Genomic DNA, 23,296 nt, shown 5'->3' with positions numbered 1-23,296 from the left:
GGCATCCTGCCTCACAGGCAATGCTTGAACACTTTCTTCTGTTTCTGAAGGCTTTTTTCATTGACCCGAAGGCTTGAGTGCTCGAACTTATCTTTAGGACAAATGTTCCACTGAAGAGGAAACTAAAAAAACAAGGCAAGGGGAGTCAGGCCCCAGCTAGAGATTGAACAATAAGCTGTCTTTCCTGTTTGACTACTGCTGCTGACCCAACCAGCCATAAAGTACAACGTTTTCCAGCCAGAAAATATCTCTGAGCCATAATAAAGTGACTGCTGCCCAGTCAGAAATGCTCCCCACAGCTGCTCTTCTCTTTCAGCCTTCTCCAGAGCCCAGTTGCACCCACTGTTCACAATGTTATCATGGCAGGTAGGAGGTGATGGTGACACGGCTAGTTTGTCATGACTTAGAGAATGAAGAAGATGCCCTTTTTTAACTCCACCATGACTACTAGAGGTGCTGAGCCACCACGGTCTCCAGTAGGAAAAGAAGAGAGCTGGAGGAAACCGTCTCCCACCTGGGAGATACTGAGGTGGCCCCATGCCTGTCCTGCCCCATCTCCATCCATGCTCTGTTCAGCATAAGCAGGTTGTGTTCTGGTCCCGACCTGATCGCTACCTTTACAAAAGGCTTATGTGGTCTTATGGGAAACCCTAAAGACCACAACTGGTCTAACAGCACCATTTTTAGAGGGAGCTATTCATCGAATCACAGAATCAACCAGGTTGGAAAAGACCTTGAAGATCATCAAGTCCAAGCTTTACCCCAGGACTGCCAAGTCTACCACTAAACCATGCCACTAAGGGCCTCATCTGTATGGGGTGTGAGCACTTCCAGGGATGGTGACTCCAGCACTGCCCTGGGCACCCTGATCCAATGACTGAGCACCCTTCGGGGAAGGAATTCTTCATCAGTGCATTGCCCTAATAATCCATGGGATGAAAACTCGGAGATGTCCAGAAAATACGGTGTATTTTTTTGTTGTTTTTTTTTTTTAAGTACAGATACATTATTTGCCAGTATTAAAAAGAAAGGCTGTAACTAAGAACAATCAAATAACAGTTACATTAATAGCTTGAGATAGCCATAGGAAAGGTTTATGGAACGGAGATAACTTTTTGTATCATTAATCTGTTAAAGTGAGATGCACTAAAGCAAACATTTTCTGAGCGCATTTCCTCCTGGAGCTGGCTTTCTGTCAGCTCTGCACTGAGTTTATCCAGTTGGGAAGCTTAAATCCCTTTGACCATAGGAGCTGCATTATGGATTGAATGGAAATAGTATTTTTTATTCAACAGTCTGGTTTGGGTTTGCAACGTCTCACAGAAGTGCAGTAAGAGCTGTAATGGAGTTGTGGGTCCTGCCTAGCCCCTCACTTCCTTTGTTTTCCTTTAGGAACTGAATCAACAACAGAGGAATCTGCTTTTTTTCAGTACATTATTTTAGGATGTAACCACCTGTCATTTAAAGGTGGTTCTGCCATTACGCCATGATTCAGCTTTAGATTAGCAATTTTTTAAGTTTTCCCCAAAGGCATTCTTTGGGATGTATCTGAAATTTCACAATAATAGTAACCTGACAATGAGCATGCTAAAGAAACCCATTCCTGCTTGTGCTACAATAACATCCCAGCAGGAATGAGGCCCTGGTTTGTCAGCATTGCACAGGTATATAGTCTTGGTCACATAATACTTACAACCTGTGTAAGTTCCAAAACACACAGAAAGTCATTAGATGCAGCATAAAATTCAGTCATTTTAAGTCACATCTACCATCACATACTTCAGATTGTTCTACCTCTTGTTTTCAATCCATATTGATTTTTTCATTTCCACAGACTGCAAATAGACACAAATCCAAGTGTGAATATTTCCAATGCTACTTGTTAATAAAGATACACAATGTAAAAATACGTTCAGAGACTTAATTAAACTGTTTAAGAGCACTGTGCCAACTAACAATTATGCAAAAGCAAAAGGAAGATCAAAAGTGTTTGTATCAGGTATCTATTCTTCTGCTTGGTGAGCAGTGTCCATGGCTACTGGAGTTCAAAGAAAGCTTGTTCTCAATGTTCGTTGCCTATAAAAAGAATGCAAGTAGGGTTTTATCCAAAGTTTTCCCGAAGGAATAAAACCCTAATTGGTTTTACTGGGCTTTAGAACACATCTTCATGTATAGCATATTATTATCTTTACTTGGCCAAAATATTTTACTAAATTCAAGAGCAGAAGATCACAATTGGAATGCAGCATGGTGTTATCTGCTCCATCTTAAAGGCCATTTGGGAGTCTACTTTCTGTAAAAGCAAACAAAAAAAAAAAGTAATAATTGGATCAGTAGAAATAATCAGAATTCCTGGGCAGTTCTGTTGAGGTGTATGAAGGCAAATATCTGGCTGCTAGGCAGGGAATTGAGGTAGGGAATGCAGGCAGCAGCAGCAATGTGCTCATCTTCATCCATCCTTCAAATAAACAATCTATCCTCTCTTCCTGCAGGGACTTGAGTGAACTGTAAATTGATGGTTCTCATTATGTCTGCAATCTGCAAGCATGCACATCTTGCTTTAGAAAAATGTCTTCTCAAGCATGAAGCACACCTTCATTAGACCACTTACCTTCAATATTTAAATCCCAGCACCAGCTTCTAATTTTAATAGAGTCATCACACCTTTCTCTTCAGTCATAGCTGGAGGATAACGTGAAATCTTTTGTATAATAATGGTTATGTAGGTCTCCAGCTTTTACAACTAGATCTTTAAGATAAAACATGTGCATACTGTAATACAGTAATTTAATAGCCTTTTAATGCAGGGACCATTACACTGATGCTAGCTAGTAAAGCTGATAAAGCTTTGTTATCTGAGAGTACCACTGTGGAAAATACCAAGAAGGTATCTGATGGCAAGTAGTATTAAGTGTCTGGTGTACTTCTTCCTCCAAACAGGTCAAGAGCCTTCCAAAAGAACTGTCCTTAAGGACACAATGAAAAATGCTGGGCTCCATGAAGTTCAGACTTCGATAGACATGTCGGAAGGCATTTTGAGGCTAAAAGCATAGACAAAAGGCTTTATTTTTGCTTTAGGCAAAAGCCTTGCAGAGGTTTTACTCCAGAAAACACTGTAACCTCAGATGTTTACTTCTTTGAGACTCACATACTATTTTGCATCTCGCCTAAGAGAGAGTGAAGGGAGAGAAGAACCCAATGCCCATGGTAGCCTAGAGCAGAAACTCTGTGGCACCTTCTTGAAGGTGTGAGCAGTAAATAAGGGTAGAATGAGCCCAACTATTATGCCTGCTTTATTCTGTTACAAATAACCTCAGTACCTCTGGCTTCCTTAAGAAGAACTTTAGTCCTCGGAGAAAAGAGGGGTCTGCTGGGCAAGGAAGGAAATGGAAAACCAGGGCAATGGCATGGTAATGCAAAGAGCCTTAGAGTTAAAACAAGGAAAATGAGACACAGAAAAGCAAACTTTAACAGACTGTAGATGATTTCGACTTTGGTCTGATCCTGTAATTGGCTTTCTATCCATGGTGCTTGATTTGGCCAGGCCTCTCTGTGATATTGCCTCAGGAACAAGAAACGGGGCTGTGGAAATGAGGCAAAATCCTCATTTCCATTTTTCAAAATTGTTTTGCCTCTTAGTAGGTTGTAATTACTTCTATACTTTGACATTAATTATTATAAAATGCCTTGAGATTTGACTTGGCTGTGTAATTGCATGTTATTTACACAAAGAGTTCTGGTTGTTGCAGAAGGCTCTGAAAGAAACCAGATCCTCTGGAGCACTTTGGGTCCCAGCATAATGACTAATTCTGATAGCTATGTACCATAAAGGTTGTTTTCTTCAATAAGAGGTTGAGCTTTTCCTAGATTTCTGTTTCATACCACAAGCTGCATGATTAGCTGTTGTGCTGTGAGCTATTCTGACTGGCGTAAATAACTGTGGGGGCATTGGACAACACCGACATGCTCAAGTTAAATAGGCTCCTGTTGTGATCAATCTCTTCAGTATCCAGTTTGATTCTTTCCCCTGTTCTGCTTGCAGATAATGCCAGGCCCTTCAGGAACTTACATTGGACAGGTCTTGGAGCAATTTGCTCTAGTGGAAGGTGTCCCTGCCCATGGCAGGGGGTTGGAATTGAATGACATTTAAGCTCCTTCCAAAGCAAACCATTCTATGATTCTGTGAACTTTCTCCAGTGCTGTTACTTAGGGCCATTGGGGAGGAGCTGGTAAAAGGGCCAGGAAAGGCCAGACCTGAAGGCCAAGATAGACTCAACAGCACTCGTGATGCAGTGGATGTGGAAAAGAACTGTAGAATCATAGAATCACAGAACCATAGAATGGCTCGTGTTTAAAGCAGGTCAGAGGTGGTGTTTCCAAATCAATTTGGCTTGTCTTCTCCTGCAGAAGGAACGAAACAGAAGTGGCAAGCCCTTTTCTGTGTCATGGGGAATCATAGAACCATGGAATCAGAGAATACCAGGTTGGAAGGGACCTCAAGGATCATTTGGCCCAACCTTTCTAGCCAAATCATGACCTAGACTTGATGCTCCAGCACCTTGTCCAGAGGAATCTTAACAGTGTGCAGTGCTGGGGAGTCACCGCTTCCCTGATGATCTTAAGGTCCTTTCCAACCCTAACTATTCTAGGATTCTATGAAATCTGGGCAATGCCATCAGGGTGTGTGAGTGCTCATCCTGCTTCTTGTTGTCATCTTACCTCCCATCATCTTCACTGTACATCCTCCATAAGATACACTCTGATTTTAGACTGCAAGATTAGAGGATTTTGCAAGCAATAGATTCAAGATAACTCTGTTCACGAATCACCTTTCTCTGCATTTATGGTGCTGTTGATGTTAGACAGCAGTATGGACCATGCACATCCTGTAATTTATCCTTTGGGCACAACATGTGTTTCTTGAGGGCTGCAGAAACAAAGTGATTTTCTGTTTGTCTCAACTTTTGTTTTCTTTTGTTTTCCTTGTTTTTCTTCTGTTTTGTGGCATGGAAAGTCCATGACGGAGGCCGACACTGAAAGCTTCTTTTAAGAAACTCTGCAGAACATAAGGAACCTGCCTTTTATATTGGAAGGTTGACATGGAACATTTAAATCTCTGAAAAACTGACTGTGAATATAGGCTAATAAAACAGCAACCTACTGATTTGGCACACTAAATGTTACAGCTGTCTCAAGGGAAAACAATATTGGTGATTGGTTATGTAGAAATTGATTAAGTCCTTTCTTTTTGTCAAGCTTTTCTCCACTATGACTAGAACAGGACCGTGATGCTGAACATAATGAGTTTCCATAGTCATAGCTTGTTTCGATCCCCACATGTATTTATGTGTTTATTGATTTTTAATATTTGAAAGCACATAGAGACGAAAAGATAGACAGAAGGGGATAAAAATATGCTTGGGGTTTTATGCTTTGGGGTTTTTAAAGAAGATGTTTTGAGCCTCAGATGGCACACGGCCACTCTGAGGAACATCTGGTTTTAATTTATCTGCCAATAACTTTTGATGGAACTGTTTACACGTTTCCTGCACCTTCTTGGAGGATGGAGGCTAATGTTGTCCCTTCTGTTGGAAACGACCATAAAAGTGGGAAATGGGACATAAAATATGCATCAATAACAGTCCTTTGGGGGTTTTTTGACTGTTCTCTTGCAGCTGTTAGCGAAGGACCAGCACCACAGCAGCCGCCCTTGCTGCCGCAGACTCAGCCTGAGCACTCCAGCAATGAGGATGCCCCGAGCAGAACCATCCCCACCGCCTGCGTCCGCCCTACGCACCCTCTCCGCAGCTTCGCCAACCCCTTGCTACCTCCACCCATGAGTGCAATAGAACCGAAAGTCCCTTACACACCGCTTCTGTCTCAAACAGGTAAGAGTGACTGGGGGGAAAGTCTCCGGTACCACTTGCCTGAAGCACTGACTTTGAGTTCGTGAGAAAACAGAGAGCACAAGACAGTCCCATACCTTGAAGAAATATCTGTAAGTGCTGACAGAGGTGAAACAAGATGACCTTTAAGGTTCCACCCAACCCAAACCAGTCTATGATTCTATGTACAGTTATCGTAGAATCATAGATTCACAGAATAGTTAGGGTTGGAAAGGACCTTAAGATCATCCAGTTCAAAGCCCCCTGCCATGGCCAGGGACACCTCACACTAAACCATGGCACCCAAGGCTCTGCCTAACCTGGCCTTCAACACTGCCAGGGACGGAGCATGCACAACCTCCCTGGGCAACCCATTCCAGTGCCTCAGCACCCTCACAGGAAAGGATTTCCTCCTTATATCCAATCTAAACTTCCCCTGTTTCAGTTTTAACCCGTTACCCCTTGTCCTGTCACTACAGTCCCTAATGAAGAGTCCCTCCCCAGCATCCCTATAGGCCCCCTTCACATACTGGAAGCTGCTCTGAGGTCTCCACACAGCCTTCTCTTCTCCAGGCTGAACAGCCCCAGCTTCCTCAGCCTGTCTTCATACAGGAGGTGCTCCAGTCCCTGATCATCCTCGTGGCCTCCTCTGGACTTGTTCCAACAGTTCCATGTCCTTTTTATGTTGAGGACACCAAAACTGCACACAATGCTCCAGGTGAGGTCTCACAAGAGCAGAGCAGAGGGGCAGGATCAGCTCCTTCGACCTGCTGGTCACGCTCCTTTGGATGCAGCCCAGGATACGGTTGCTTTCTGGGCTGTGAGCTCACACTGCAGCCGGCTCATGTTCAGTTTCTCATCGACCAGTTACATAGAATCATCATAGAATTACATGATAGTAAGCAGGTACTTTATTCTGACAATCTGGAGTAAAAATTCAGGGCAAGGCATTAGCTTAAAATCAGAGTTAACAAGTAAGTGATAAAAATGAACTAAATGAGATGCCAAATTAATCACTTGGTCTTGTTTCCAGTCTCCCGTTATGCTGCAGTAACTTGAAACAGTGCCAAATGCTTGACTCTTGTTTCAAGGCTTGCCTTTTGGATAATGAAAGAGCTATTTATGTATGCTGGAAAAGAACTGACTGCAACCCACTCCAGTGTGCAAACTGATCAAAAATTAAACAGCAAGCGTGCAAGGAACGGGAAGAAAATTACTATATGTTTCTTAAAAAGGCTTTCGAATAGTGATGGCATTGAATGAGGCTGTGGGCTGGTGGTAGGGTTAGATTAAATAGTTGTAGTGAAATATTTGCTCATGGGTAGGGTCATGGCAGAGCAAGAGGGAACGGTGCTTTTCTAGCTCGTTTCTGGGTTTGTTTCCAGAGCAGCACCATTTCTAGGGAGCTGTCTTTAAAATTCACTCTTGGATCCAGTGAATGCAGCTGTGTGATGTACCTGGTATCTGCTTTGTCCATAAACTAGGTGCAGTGCTAGGATTGTTCTTAGTGTGAAGTGGTATAATAGGAGTAGTGCTACCTGCCTTAGTATCCCTAACCACTCGAGTTACTAAGAAGGGGTAAAAAAAGGATCTGCATGCTGGTCTCTGATTTCTGATTTTAACTTCTGCTCTTTTAGCTTTGATAACCTCCAGTTTAGCTCAGAGAACCTTTGAGATTTCATTTTCACTCTTTTCTATTCTAATAGTGCTTTCTGAGCACAGCTTTCTCGCCATACAACATATGCTGGGTCGATGTTTTCAACAAGCAAGCTACCAAAACATCTCTGCATTTTTACTGGAAGCACCTGCTATCCATCAGCAAGTAATCCAGTTTCTGACAGCAGACAGAAGTAGATAAATCCTTATTTACTGGAGAACTGCTTTTGCCAAATAGCGTTGCTGAATTATTTTTTATATATATCAGAGACTATTCATCTCTATGTAGTGCTACATTTTACTTTATGGGGATCCAGTTCTACCTGTCTTACTCTCATAAGCCTGATTACTTCAAAATGGCTATTAGTTCTCCAAATCAACCAGAGTTTACCTTTTAACCGTTATAACTGGGAGGTGTGGTAAAGAGAGAGGAAGTCACAGCATGGTACTTATCTTCGTAAAGAATCCCATCATCCTGAAAAATAAAACTGTCTTTTTTTTGAGCAAGTAATCTCAAGTAAGCAGATGCAGTGTTTCCTGCAGCAGCGTGTAGAACTTTGTTATTAGGTAAAATTGAGAACTGAAAGTTTATGGCATGATCTGCCATAAAGCAATGGAAATAAATAGACCGAATGGTAAAGCAATGAAAAAACCTGTTTTTCCGAACCCTGTCACATAGACAAAAAACATGTTGCTGGGTTTTATATGGCTTTCAAACTATTGTATTTATTATTACACTGAAACCACTATTTTCACTTTTTAGAAGTGCTTGTAGCTTCATTTCTGATTTGCTTCTGGCTATTTTGTGGTGTTGGGAGCTACTTACTTCCCTCTATGTCTGGTTTCTGCTGCTTGTCTCAATGCACTTGTCCTCAGAGTCATTACCCAGACTGATGTCTCCTTTTACCAAGTCCTTGTAGAATGTTTTCCTTCATAAATGTTAACTTCTCTTTGTTGCTCTGGGCAGTGAGTGGGGGGTGCAGAACTGATCCCGGTCCTGCAAAGGGTCCCTCAAAACTAGGTTGCTCTTCCAGCACCCACTCCTGAATCTCCCACTCCTCTGGACTCCAGATCTCTCTTCTTTTCACTGAAAATGGGAGTGGAGACAAAAGGCATTGAGAAAGAGACGTGAAGAAAGAGCACTTCATTTCACCAGCAATTCTGAGTATTTAACACGACCCATGAGTATGGTATCTCAACCATCGTTAGGTAACCATGAAAGGGAGATCCTGAAGACATTTGGGCGCCACATCCCTTGCCGTGTTCAAGGCCAGGATGGACAGGGATTGAAGAAACCTAGTCTAGGGGAAGGTGTCCCTCTCAATGTCAGGAGGTTGGAACTGGATGGTCTTTAAGGTCCCTTCCACCACAGACCATATGATGACTTTACAAAGTCTCTGATGCATTTCCCTATTTGAACAAACCTCCTAGAAAGATGACTGACACATCCCTGCACAGCCACTCCTCCCTATTCCCCTCTGGCAGAGCAAGGGCGGTCCAGCTGTCTGCAGCCCAAATGAGACAATTCCCTCACGGACCATCTCTGCTAATTATACCCTACTTAGGGACATCTCAGGTTTAAAAAGCTCTTAGCAAATTCCCACATTGGAATAACTGTTACTTTCCTTAACCTGAGAGACAGAATTAATTAATTTGTCCTCATATTTTTCTTAAACTCCAGACATTATTACATGTCCTATGTAATAAAGTAATAGGGCAATAAGTAATGGACTCATTATCGCTTAAGACAATTAAACTACTCTTTACTTTGCTATCCTACTTTTTAAAGTCATGTTATTCAGGTGTCTTATCCCTTCAGACAATGCAGAACTAGTGGAACGATACTGCAGAATTTAGAGGGGCAGGAAGCAGCAGAGAACCATAGAGATTGATAGAGAGATTTCCAGCAAAGACTTTAAAAAGCAGGAACCTGAAATTCAGTGGAGATTTCCCTTGAAATCCCTTCACTGCTGGTTTGCAGGCTCTTCTTCCTCCAGTCCTATGCATTTTATACCTCCTTTTAAAGAATAGCCTGTATGGAGATGCCAGGCAGCATCCTCTGGTCCTCAGCCAGGCCCATTGCCTGCCCCACAGCCAACCACATGCAGAAGCTCCAGAGCTATTTGTGTATTTAGATTATAGTCCTGGAGCTAATATCTAACACTGTCCCTCCTGCAATATTAGTATTTGGATCTTGCCCAGTGAATATATGAGCACAGGGCTTTTTCTTGCCTCTTTGATTGACCTGATGCTAAAAGGAAGTATCTCCTCTAATATTTTATCTATTCCCCATATCTCTGTAGTGGCATTGTAATTAGCTGTTAAACTCTATCATATGCTTCATAAAGAAGACATACAGAGATCATTATTCAGTTGTGGGAGATACTGCCATGAGGATATGAATAAATATTTAAAAGGCTGTTCTCCTGGTTTTGGGTCATGACATCAACCTAATCCAGAGCTAAATCTGACATTTTTCTTCTTTTCTTTTTTTTCCTGTTTTTTTTTCTTCCTTGAACCCAATAAATTTACGTTTTTTCACATTAAGCCCTTCCCGTTCATATTTTATAGGAGATCTCACTTTTTTCATCACTGCTTTGTGATCAGGTACTTGAGATTCCTAATACTTATTCTGAAGGCATCAGAATCCAATCCCCACTGTGGCTGTACCTGCTCCCCTTTGCAAATCATACACATAGGCATATAAGTGATTTGACTTAGCCCCCTTTCAGGCTAAATAGAAAATGTTTGATGGAGTGTTGAGCTTACTGCGTTATAGATCTGACATAAATTCCACAAATGGACAGGAAAGACATTTTTTTTCCCCCTCACAAATGAAAATTCCTTTTAGGTCTTAATGATCAGCTGCACTTTAAATGAACCTGAATTAGGAGGTCATTTGTCTTCTGCAGAAGCAAGTGTGTGGAGATAGAAAATGCTGCCTGTGAAGTGGTGTGGCTTATATCATGTCACAGTTACAGAACTTCAGCCTTTTCAGGCTCTTTTCTGAAGCTGTAGAAGTGCTGCATGTTCATGTTTTGGTTCTTCCCCAAAACAGTGTAGCTGGAAATCTAAATTGTCTAGGTCTAGGTCTTCCTAGAATTGCTCAGTGATACCCCAGAGCTAAAACCACTTTATTTTACAGCAAAACTGAACTTGATTTTCCTTCCTGCTGCTGAGCAGTAAGGTGTGTCCCAAACTGGCTCTAGGCAGGGATTGCAGGGGAAGGGCTGCACTGCAGGTGAAGTGCTCAAGATTTATTTCTTTGCTGCTTCGGGGGAAAAAAAAAAAAAAAAAAGAAAAAATAATATAAAAAATCCTGTATTTTCAATGTTGGGTGTTTTGGGGAATAGAAGAGAAGAGTGAGATGAAGAAATCTGTCGGTAAACATCCCTGTGTAAATAGCAGTAGCTGAGTATTACCTGAACGTCAGCACAAACCCTTCCTTACCCAGGCTGGCACACACACTGTTTTCATTACCAAATGGGATAAGAAGGCCTGGTAAGAAAATGAACTCCTTGAGGTGTTTCTATTATTATTATTATTTCTAAATCATTTGTAAGAAAAGAACCAGGTAAACAAGATAAGGCTGAAGGTCTGCCGAGCCTATGCTAAAGCCACAAGCTAACAGTCAAATAAATAAGGGATGAAATGAAGAGGAAAAAAGGGAATTTGGGTATTAAGCAGTGACTCCTGAGCCATAATAATCTCAAATAGCAAGGGTTTGGAGCCTCAGCAGCTGCTGAAATTACAGTGATCTTTAGAAGAGTGAATATGGAGGAAATAACTAATTTTCACTCATGCTGACAATAGACTGCTCCTCACCGGAGCGCTGGTAGAATCACTGTTACTCAAGTGCCTTCATTATCAGATCTCAGGTGGAGTGTTTAGAGACAGAAATTCCAAGAATTAAACTTCTGGCTGCAAATTAGGCAAATTTTGGAGACATAAACTTAGAACCCTCTGGTGTAAGACTTGTGCACTTAATGGCTATCTGCTTTTTAGAGTGCTTAATCCCCTCTCGTGCAAAGTGGGGAGTTAATTTGCGAGTGATGTGAGTGCATTTATTCTGAGCAATCAATTAGGTCTAATTAAGTAGCTATATAACCAAATTCTGGGTCCCGTGGGGAGGGAGGAGTTCAAGGTTTACCATTCACAGTAAAGAAATCACAGTGCCAATAAAAAATACAAGCAAAAACCTAAACCTATTGCTTCTAATTTGAGTTCAGTCATTGAATTCAAAGGCAAATAAGAACTCTTTTGTTAATAGAGTATAAAAATCTTTGTGGCTTAAGAGTTTGGGGTGGGGGGATGTTTCTTACTTTAATGATGAATGCAAATGAGATTATGGACTTCTCTTTATCACAGTCTACAGTAAGCAAGGTCTATAAATTCACTGAAAATATGGGAATTATTCACTTCCTGAACCTTTTATTCTGAAATCCTGGCTTTTTGCACTAGAACTCCCTGACTCAAAGGAGAACGATTCTTTTATTTCATAATCCTTTACCTACAACCCCTCCCCTTCAGTTTTGAAATGCATTTTCTCATCCACATTTCTTTTGTATGAAAACGCACGCACTTTCTCCATCCAGCTGGGAGATACATTGACACAGCAGTGCCATGGAAGGGTCAGTCCTGTCCATTAGAGAAAGCTGGTCCCAGTCCAGTGGATGTTAATTAGCATGCAGACAACTGGAGACACCTGAGTTGTCTCATTAAAACTGACAGGACTGCTGGAAGGTGTAAAGCGAAGTGTGGGTTCAGGTGCTTGCCTGGATAAACGCACTGATTCCCCTTTGATAAAAATGATCTTTTTCAAGATCTGTTTCAGTGAAATAATAATTAAAAAAAAATATTTATCTGAATAATCATCTTGAAAATCCATAGAAAGATTTAAGGAAGGGTTGTTCTATGTCCCTGTGTTTCATAAGCAGAGAAATTAAACTTTTCCCACTGTGTGTACAGTTTATCTGCATTAAGTGCATGTGTTATCCCTGCGCAGTCACAGCCAGTAGGTCACTTTTGCCCAAATACTTACTTATCCATAGTATTTCCAGCAAATAGGTTCAAAACACGAACAGCAGCTGAGTAGACAGGGACCAAATCTTTCACATATTTGCGCTGCATTTGTGCAGCCTGTGTTGTTTTTTTGAAGTGCCCTTTCCAAACTCACTATTTCTATACCTATTTTGAAGCCGTAGCACGTAAAAATGTGTAAAGTTCATCAGTGTTATTTCAAAAGCCTCCTCAATAGTCAACCCCAGTACTTGCTTGGTACCATATTCAGGAGAGTGATTAAATGATCTCTTTGTCTTTTCTGTTGGGGTTTTCTCTTTTTTCCCTCTTTTTAATTTGTTTCTCTCACTATCAAATATTTCTAAATTAAACTTTGCCTCTTTCTAGAACAATTTCCCTGGCATCTGTTGATTATCATCTTAAAAACGATTTTTAGAAACTCAGTTTCTGAATGAAAAACACTTTTTTCCCCCCATTTAGTGTAAAACTGAGTCTTCAAATAATATTTTTCACATAGTTACATATTCTGTTCCCCTGAGAGGCACTGTCTTTCTTAAAGAGGAACATCCTGCCATGGAGCTACAAGTAATCTCACTTCCACGTGTTATTCTCACCTTTATGTTTCAGCTTTTAAGTCATTCAAGCTGACATTGTTTTTACCGGTGGAAATAGCAAATAGCCGGTAAGTGGAGTTTGATCCTTTTGTGATTTCGTGTTGTACATTTTGTGAGAAAATTACCACTTCGTACTGCAAGATAAGCTGTATACCTCACCAGCTTTGATTGCTTAACAGTGGAAACATCTGGCTTAGCGCTGTTGTACAACCCTTCTTCCCAGCCTTGAAGTTGCGGCTGCCAATCTCTTTGCTGTCAGAAGCATTCATAAATAATTGGAGTTTTCCAGAGTGAGTTCTTTCAGCTATGACATACCGCTGCGGGAGCATCCGTGCAGACTCCTCCGTGCCTGCGGGTCTTTGTTCCTAGAAGCAGCTCCAGTTAACCACAGAATCATGGAATGTTTTCTCAAAGACCTGTCCGACCTGGCCTTGAGCACTGCCAGGGATGGGGCAGCCACAGCTTCTCCGGGCACCCTGTGCCAGCGCCTCAGCACCCTCACAGGGAAGTAGCTATAGGGGAGGTGTGAGATGCACAGCCAGAAAAGATTAGCCTCATTTAGCTATAAGCCTGGCATTACCTTCTGAATTCTGCAGCTTATGATGACATCTTGGTACCCTTCATCCTCCAAGAATCCTCTCAGCTCTTATGGAAACAAAGGCTTGTTTGCACCCCAGTTGATAGATCAGTTTTCATCTGAATCCTCAAACAAGATTACCTTCAACTACAGATCCCCTTCACATCTTTGATGTACCTGCTGTCTGTTGGGTTATTACGCGTAAGAATATCCCCAGTTTGGAAATTTTAAGTTTCTAAATCAGTTTTATGAGACATGCCTACAAATACCTTGCCTGACCCAAACTATTTTTTACTTGGTTGAAAATCCTAAACCAGCAACTAAAAAAAAAAGTCAGCTTTAGATTAACCAAATATTGAACAGAGTATTTTGTCCATCTCTGTAATCAAATGGCTTCAGGTTAAAAACTGGAGCCTGTATACAACACAACGCATCTTACTGCCAAAGTCCCATTTCAGAGTTTCTCTTGTGTCCTCCCTGCTGGCACACACTGTCTTTGATGATAGCTGTACATGTTTACCAAGAGCAGAATAATAGGAAGGAAAACATCTTCAAGCTGCTAGTCTTTTTCTTCATCTGTGGTAACTACCTGGTGTTTTAGCCCAGATATGTCCTTCATAAGCCCAGCTGCTGGTGAAGGGCATGTTGGCATTGTGAGCCTGACCCACATCTCACTGAGCTGAAAGGAAAGACTCTTGCTGCCTTTGAGTTCTGCAGTCCCACCTACTGAAACCAAACTACCACAGTCCTTCTGAGAAGGGCAGGGATTGCAGGCAGAGCTGACCCAATCCCATTTTCTCTTCTATATATAGATTGTCACATAGACTCTTCCTCTTCGTCACTGGTAGTCAGTAAACCCCTCTCAGCACCTTGAAGGGTTCCCTTTTCCTGCGTGCAAGTCCTCAGGCTTGTACAGAGCTTTCCAGATGGGATCTTCCCAGTGGTTTGTAAAATGGCATTGCTATTTGCCTTGTTTCTGCCAAAAATCGCTTTCCTTGTACATCTGAAGATCACAGTTGATTTCTCTCAGGCACATACCCACTTGTAGTCTTGAAATCAGAAGCAACGCAGGTTTTTCTCTTCCTTCATTTCCTTCTGTTAGACCCGACAGAATTTATGGCAAAACTTCGCGTTCCTTCTGTCAGAGACGTGATTCATTCCTAGGTAATTCTAGACTTCTGATTATTGGGTGTCTGCTCTGTGCCAGTCACAGGAGCTCACCGTGCTGCCACAGCCAAGAATTTGGATCTTCAGAAAGACAATTTGTCCAACTTCCCTTCAAACTTCGAAGGGTGCTGTTACAAAGTGAAATTCAGCTGAAGGGGTGGCAGGTGGCCTTACCTCTTTGCTGTGAAAGCCTGGAAGTCTGCATGAGCAGCAGATAGGCAGACAGGTCCCTGCAGTTGTCTTGCACTGTTATTCCAGCTCCAGCTGTATTTCCAAGCTTTGGCAAGTAGTAGATTCCACAATCACACTCTTACTGTACGTAATGTTGAGAATCGGTCCTAGATCCACATCTCGAGCAGCTCTGCCTTCTACTTCAGTATTATCCACTGAGCATTACTTCATGCTCTATTTCCATAAACTAGCTCCTTCAATTTTTACATTCATCTCCATTTCCTTCACTTTAAGTCTATTTTTTTTCCTTATCACATTTTTGAGTCATCACCCAGGATGCCTGTTACACATGAGCCACACAAGTATTTTTGGTCCTCAAGCTGGATACAGACCCCCAATGCACTGAGTGTGAACACAGCACCTCTTGATGCTGAGTTTCCAGCTCGCTATCCTCCCTGCTTCCAGGGATGGGCCTTTGAAAAGCCTGCAATGCGAACAGAAGAAACCCTGAAATGAGTTGTTCTCACTTGGCTGAGTACATCATCCCGTGTTCCATTGGACATATCTCAAAATAAAATAACGCCAAGCAGCTCTCCCAAAGCACTGCTATCAAGAGGATGGATGCTCTATCGGTTTTACTTGCTGTCCATCATGATAACGTATGTCCTGATAGGCACAAATGTGTATAGATTTATAAGAGCTGCTGCTTTTTGGCTTGACACAGGATCGCAGTGATGTGCAGTGCGTCGGGAATACCCAGGGTGGTACGGCAGCACGTTCAGCGTGAGCCTTGGAGGAGCAGTGGATTTGCACCTGGTAGCCACATATTACCTAGCTAATGAGCCAGTGAAGTGTTTAATCACCCTGCTGAGAAAATGAACCTTCTAAACAGGGTAAATCCACCCTGGGGCCGCTCAGAGCTACACCTGACAGGTATTGTCATCTTCTGCCTCTTGCGGCCCCACTGCCACGGGATCCTCTTTTGTTAACTCGTGAGAGTCCTGCAGAGCTGGAGAACGTTGGAAACCAAAGCAATTTCAGTTTAATTAGCTGCTCATTTGCGTAAAGTGGGTTACTTTGCGCGTCAGCCTCCTGTGTCTAGAACTCTCTTGGAGAGCTCTGCTTGGTCTTTTTAACATCCTTTGGGGGAAGAGGGCTCGACTCTTGTACTAATTACGTGTTACAAGCAATACCTTGGGAAACAGTCACTGCTGTAGAGCATTTGCTGGAGAAGTGGAAATACACTGTTCAGCTTAACGAAAATCATCTCAGCTCTGTTTTAGTTATGAGCTTTACAATTTGCCTGTTGCTTTCGAGAGCTAAAGGGCAAAAAGATGCGCAAACTGAACTTACTAATCATCATTATGCCTTCTCATTAACAATATCCAGGAGGAAACATCTGTCTTTGTGCAGAAAAGTGGGTCTTTAAGTCCAATTACTACAATTAATGAGTTACATATGAGAAACATGAGTTTTACCACGGGATTTAGAGGATTACAATAGCAACATACTCTGCATTTCACATGAGCTCCTCACCACCACATCAAATATTTGCGTTTCCACCAGCCTATGGAAACTCAGCAAGTCACAGTGAGAAGTCACTTCTGCAAAGAAAAACTATTTGGGTCCATTATCTAACCCATAAACAGCCTCGATGCAATTTTCTACAGTGGCTGTATCTTATTATTCATTCTTCACGTTGCAGTGATAACCCAGGATGCAATCCAGAATCCCTGCAACTGGAATGAGATAAATCTCTCTTTTGCAGGGCACACAGGCACTACTAGAATAGAATCAGTGCTATAGCGTTATAGAATTGCAGCTGTAGGTGTTTGCTGAGCACTGCAGGTGTTTTCAAAGCACTGGGGAAAGAAACATTGAGAATCCACAGTCTATGCACCAGGCTGCTTACAGTTAATTTGCTTGCGCTGGTGCTACCTCCTTCTCTTTATGTTCTTTTAAATCAGGCTCTGGTGCTTCTCAGCATGTGAAATACATAGTAAAATAGGCTTGGTGCATACTTTGAGTGTCAGTGTGTGCATGCTCACACACACACTTCTTTGGAAATAAGCTCTTTTTATTAAGAAGTGGAAGAGAAAACATTTCCTATTTCAAAAAGCTGACTTGAATGTGGAAGAACGAACCTCTGGGGAGAGCTGTATCCTCTCACTCTGAGGAACAGGGAAGTCTGAAGGCCCAGTTATTAAAGAAGACTTTTAGCTGTTGAACAGGAGCTGGAAGAGTGAAGGCATAGAATCATAGAACCATAGAATAGTTAGGGTTGGAAAGGACCTCAAGATCATCCAGTTGCAGCCCCCCTGCCATGGGCAGGGACACCTCACCCTAAACCATGCCACCCAAGGCTCTGTCCAACCTGGCCTTGAACACTGCCAGGGATGGAGCATTCACAGCTTCCCTGGGCAACCCATTCCAGTGCCTCACCACCCTAACAGGAAAGAATTTCCTCCTTAGATCCAACCTAAAAGTCCCCCGTTTAAGTTTTAACCCATTACCCCTTGTCCTGTCACTACAGTCCCTAATGAAGAGTCCCTCCCCAGCATCCCTATAGGCCCCCTTCAGATACTGGAAGGCTGCTGTTGGCAGCTCGGTCTCAGGAGGGATTTTGCTCTCTCTTCTGCTCCTTTGTGTAAGTAATTAAAAACATAAACACAGATCTCTGAAATACAGGAAAATGAACCCGCAGCTCTTGTCTCCTGGCTGCTGCTGGAGCTGTAAGAATATGGAGAGCTGTCATGACTGCATGGGTTTGGTGGGGTTTTGGGGAGCGAGAGTGGCAGTAGCTCCATGTGCATCAGCTGCCTGCCCTCCTACGTTGGAGTTATTCCCCAGGCAGTGCTGCTCCTGGCTTAGGAGCATTCATTTCATGCTTTAATGATATAACATAATGCAAAAAGGGCATCACAACCCACGAGGGACGTGGAGCTGTTGGAGCGAGGCCAGAGGAGGCCATGGAGATGCTGCGAGGGCTGGAGCAGCTCTGCTCTGGAGCCAGGCTGAGATACATTTGTTTTGGAGTGAGCCTGTGCATGTCCCACATGGATGTAGACATCTACCATGCTCCTGGTCCCCTGTCTCAGCTCCAGAGCTATGGATGGCCTCATACAAACCTGTCCTGTGGCTCGTTCCTGGGACACCCCTTCCTCCATCAACATTTTATGGCTTGAGTGTCTCAAGTCGTATTTTCCTCTCTCTGATCCAATTCTGATGCAGTGGACAATAACCTACCTGACTTACTAAAGCTGATGCCTTCCTTATCATGCTACTCATTTTTGTAACAGAAAAAGGGCAGAGAACTTGCTGAACGCTATAGCTGAGGAAATATATAGGGAAAATCTATTTATGATTCATCTGCATGATTTCAAATGGTCTTAAATAATAAGAACAGGAATTGTGCCCAATTCCTGTGAGAGATTAAAATCTCCCACATGGAGTCTGCCCTGTGCCAGAAAGGATCTGCTGTTACCTGGTGGGGATAGCTGGTGGGATTTGACTGTCCCTGGTACGTGATGCATCCAGCCAAGCAAGTATTAGCCTGGAGATTGCATATTTAAAGATATGAACACAAAACTTGCCTTAGAGCATCAAAGTGGATTAATGTTAATAGAGAAACCAGGAAGAACAAACTTTGGAGACCTAAGTGGATGACACAAGTGCCATAGGCACCCACTGGAATGCATTTGGCCCTATGCAGGTTGTGGGAATGTTCAAGGCATAGCTTCAGAGGAACAAGACTACGCTGGCAGTAAGCAAATCAGAAACTGCTGTCCCCGGTTGTGGCCTTGAATCTGTGATGCACAAGATTCATGACCTCAGCCAGGCTTTGCAAGGCAGCTTTTAACCTTAAAGCTATCCCCATGTACTTAAAACCAACGTCTTGTGTGCCCTTGTTTCATCTGGCAGCCCTCGGGTCTCCGGCAGTGTCTTGCATAGAACCAGGCACCTTGTGCTCATCGGAGGCAGTGTCCAGGACACAGGTTTTACTCTTTGATGCTTTAAATGATTTAAAGGTACAAAGAATCTTTAATTCCCTCTGGAAGAGAGCTGAGGTGTCTCAGCTGATGCATCTTTAAAGGGCAGAGCTTGAAGCAGTGCTGCAGCTGACACCTCTTTTGCCAAGCAGCAGTGCTGTCGCTCCGTGGGGTGGGCAGGAGGAGCTCTTCAGTCTCATTTTCCCCCTCAAACACAACATCAGTTTGGCAGTTCCCTGCCCGACATTCCATCGTTCTCCCGGAATGCCAAGTTTTGGTGTATTTTCCCAGGAAAACTTCAGTTTCCATGCGAAAAGTTTCGTTTCTTTGGAAGAGCATCCATCAAATATTAATGTCAATGGGAAATTGCAAACCTGCTGCAGTCTCACCCAACAGCCTTGGGCATCATTCCTGTTGGGTGCAGCAGTGGGGTTTAGACCTTCAATGCTTCAAATGTAACTGAAGATGTTTTAGAAAGTGTTTGTGTTGGCGCTGGTGCTTCTCCTGGGATGATACAATTCCAGGCTGGTTTGTGTTGGAAAGGACCTCAAAGCTCATCCAGTTCCAACCCCTGACCACTGGCAGGGACACCTTCCACTAGAGCAGCTTGCTCCAAGCCCCATCCAATCTGGCCTAGAAGAAGCAGTGTAAGTCTGTCTGGGAATCATAGAATCAAGGCTGGAAAAGACCTTTAAGGAGACTTCTATAACTGAAGGCGAATGGTAAAACCAATAGTAAACGCAACAGTAAAACCACCCGCATTTTGCCTACGGTCCCCCAGATTTCACTGCAATGCCCTTTTTCATGCCAACAGGTTCTCAGTGTGACTTCTGCTTCTTTTTCCAGGGCCTAACCTCCCCAAGGCTCAAGTCAAAACTGCATCCCTTGGCTTGGCAGGAAAAGCCAGGTCACCTCTGCTGCCCGTCTCAGTGCCCACAGCCCCGGAGGTTGCAGAAGAGGGACACAAGCAGACCGAGGACTCTGCAAACGTAAGAACCACCTGTCAGAGCCAGCGGGCTTGCAAGGCTCGTCACCATCGAGTTCTGTTCTCTAATCCCCAGTCTACACATCAGTTTTTAGATAACAATCCATCCCTCCTTACGTGGGGCATTGCACTGCACACATTACACTGGCAGCTATTAGAACACTAGTAGAAAGTTTTGGTAGCCAGGAAGGCTTTGCTGTTGGCTTTAATGGACCTTGTGATGTGGAGGAGAAGTGAGTGCTTCAATTCTGTGTTAATATTACCCATGAGACAGCTCTCACAACCTCTCCTCAGCACCCTGAGATACCAGGAGAAGAGAAAAGGGGGCGAGAAGTGCCATAAGGGAAGAAAATAGTTTTGGCAGGGAAATTTAGTATAGAGTAATACCAGATAATGGTGAGAAAAGTAACACTGAAGGGGTAGGTAAGTGAAACTGGAAAGATGGAGTAATTAGAATAATCTTTTCACTCCTATTAAGACTCTGTTAGAGAAGGGACTTACGTGACTCAGAAGATGAAACTGTGCGGAAGAAAATGAATAAGGGAAAAAAGAAATGCACTAAATACATGTTGTGCACCACGTCTTTTCATCTCCTTGCACAGCACAGCTTTTTGCCAGGCACTATTGCAACGATATGTCCAACATTTGGTTAGTGAATCCTTTGGTGTTTTCAACCTGGGTTAAGACAAAAGATTCTCTTTAGACATGTATGCAGGGTTTGGGTCTGCTGCTTGATTAATGCAGGACAGCAGTGTTTGATTCCTGCTTGTTGCTGTCACCAGCATAGGTATATCCTTCTGCACATAGTCACAGCAGGATTCCAATGTTTTGTTGGGAAAGGGGATGCAGGATGATTAAAAGACATGGAATCTCCTACTGGAATAGGAACGGGAAAGAAAATCCCCTCCATGGTAAAACTGGTGGCATAAGGAGTAATTTAACACAGGACATTTAGTAACACGAAGTGCAATTTCAGCTTTCAATACCTTATCACAGGATCACAATTTAGCTCTCAGAAGAGACTCTGCTCAAGCTCCACAAGTGTGAAGGCAGTTACAGGCGACAACAGTGCAGGCAACAAGCTCATCAGGTGGTCAGAATTTGGGGTGAAAGGCTAAAATTTGGAGATCAGTTTTCTTTTAAGCTTGGCTCTGCAGGTGCTTTCTTAAGGTGCCTGCTCCATCTCACCTCAGGGACTGCAGGGCTTATACAGCAGTGCCAGATCGTTTATTGGGCAAAATAAACAAACGATAATGAAGTAAATAATACTGGAGCACCCTCAGTGTCCGGAAGCAGGGGACCCCTCCTCTTGCTCTTGCCTTGGTCATGTCTGAGGTCAGTGGTTCCCAAGAATAGGTTCAGTTTTGCTGCCAAATGTGGGTTCTGCTGCAGATTCCCAGCTGGCTGTACCCCAAGGGACTGCCCAGTTAGGCACTTCTGAAAACTGCTCCCACTCCTCAGCTCCCACTAAAGGCTATGGTAGAAACGCCCAACCACCAGCAAGGGAAGAGAAATTCAGCTAATTGCTGGATCAACTGTTGCAACCTGCTCTGAAATACATGTTTAGATGAGCATTTTACATCTCTTTTGGGCGCTAAAACTGTTCTTGTTGTGTCTTGTCCCCAGCCCCAAACACGGATGCATGCAGTGGAAAGGAGGGAGCTGGGGAAATGGGGACTCAGAGGATGGCTGTTAACACTTCACATTGTTCTAGCATGGTCACCCCTGGTTTTCAGCTCCTGTGTTGATCCCAGAGAGGCTTTGCTAGCCAACCTGTGAACATCAGGCCATGGTTGGATGCTCCAGGTCCCTGAGTTGGGGGCCCTGGGAGGTCCCTGCCATGGGGCCATGTCCTTGGCTCTGTCCAGGGGTCTCTGTTCCTGTCCCTCTGCCTCTTATGTGTGTGTGTGTTTGTTCACTTGCAGGTTTATGAGCAGGATGATCTGAGCGAACAGATGGCCAGTTTGGAGGGGCTAATGAAGCAACTCAATGCTATCACAGGCTCAGCCTTCTAACAGCTCTTGATGAGGTGATAATTATCCCGGAGCATTGCAACATACCAGGATTTCTCTCATACTACCCACTTACACAACCCCATCACAAATCATCTTGTTGCTGGTATCACTCCTTCAGTGCAAGGAAAATGCCTGCAAATTCCTAAAAAAGGAATGATTAAAAAAGAAAAACAAAGAAGAAGCAAAGGATAATAATGGAGATGTTACAGAACTTCAGATCTGGCATCTAAAGCGATGGAAGCATGAAGGCAAATGACGTTGTCACCATGGGGTCATTAGCTGATGCTACCAGATTGCTCATTTTGACCTACTAGTATTTGTAGAGCTGAAGTTGTCATGACTAACTCATGTTTTACTCCGTAGAGGTTCGTAGCTCTTTGTGTAGATCTAGTCTTACCTCATGCAAGTATGTTTTTAAACATAGACTGTGCCATTAATGAGACAGTGTTGTAGGTCACTCGTTTGGTTTTGGGTTTGTTTTTTTTTTAAAATATATAATTACTGACTACAAAAACACCCATAGCAGATGATCACACCACAACACCAAAAATTTGGAAGCTTTCCCAACAGCACAAAATGAAAAGACAAATTACTAATTTCTTTTGTTGTCTCTGTCAGTTATCTCTCACGAGAGGTGGGGATTAGTGAGTGGCTGTAGAACTCAGCCACTTCAGCATTTCCTCTCGTAGTTAATGTTTTATGTACGGAAAAACAGAGAACCAGGAATGTAAAAATTAAAAAAAAAAAAAAAAAAAAAAAAGGAAAAAAGGGGAAAAAATAAAAGTCTGAGTTTGCATTGGCGGCCTGCTGCCAGCCAGCCAGTGTGCACTTGTGAAAAGAGGATGTGATGAGCAATCTTCTCTGATTAAGCTTGTAATAAAACATGTCTGCGGATGAGTGGCCTTTGTGCCAGACCACGATGACATTGGGAAGCACTGCTGGGGCCATGCCAAGATGCAGTAGGATGAAAAACAGAGCTGAATTTGCCTCCCTTGCCTTCCTTGCCTTTCTCACCTTTCTCATCCACCCCGCATCCCAGGATGTCCATCCCTGATGCGATGACCCATCCGCCTTGGATGATGATGGGCAGAGGATGAGGAGGCCAATGGTGTGGTGCTTCCCACGGGCAGGACATGAGCCTGGAGGAAGAACCACAGAGGCTAGTAAATACCTGATAAATCATTTAGGAGTTTTTTCCCTGCAAGTGTGGTATTTCCT

At 43.2% G+C, this 23,296-nt stretch overlaps 1 protein-coding gene across 1 annotated transcript in view; it reads left to right on the top strand.

Moving 5' to 3' along the window:
- The window catches only part of DCC (DCC netrin 1 receptor), a 602,068-nt gene extending 579,131 nt beyond the window's left edge, over nucleotides 1-22,937 (top strand). The window contains exons 27-29 of the mRNA XM_062615397.1: nucleotides 5,676-5,888; nucleotides 19,925-20,067; nucleotides 21,989-22,937. Coding sequence (XP_062471381.1) covers nucleotides 5,676-5,888; nucleotides 19,925-20,067; nucleotides 21,989-22,078 — 446 coding nt within the window. The 3' untranslated portion in view covers nucleotides 22,079-22,937. The remainder of the gene's footprint in view (nucleotides 1-5,675; nucleotides 5,889-19,924; nucleotides 20,068-21,988) is intronic.
- The last annotated feature ends 359 nt before the right edge of the window (nucleotides 22,938-23,296 follow it).

This window comes from Pezoporus occidentalis, unplaced genomic scaffold (genome assembly GCF_034315485.1).
Source record: "Pezoporus occidentalis ecotype Australia unplaced genomic scaffold, CSIRO_AGI_Poc_V1 ctg180, whole genome shotgun sequence".
Taxonomy (NCBI): Eukaryota; Metazoa; Chordata; class Aves; order Psittaciformes; family Psittacidae; genus Pezoporus; species Pezoporus occidentalis.
This window is presented reverse-complemented; position numbering and strand designations above follow the sequence as displayed.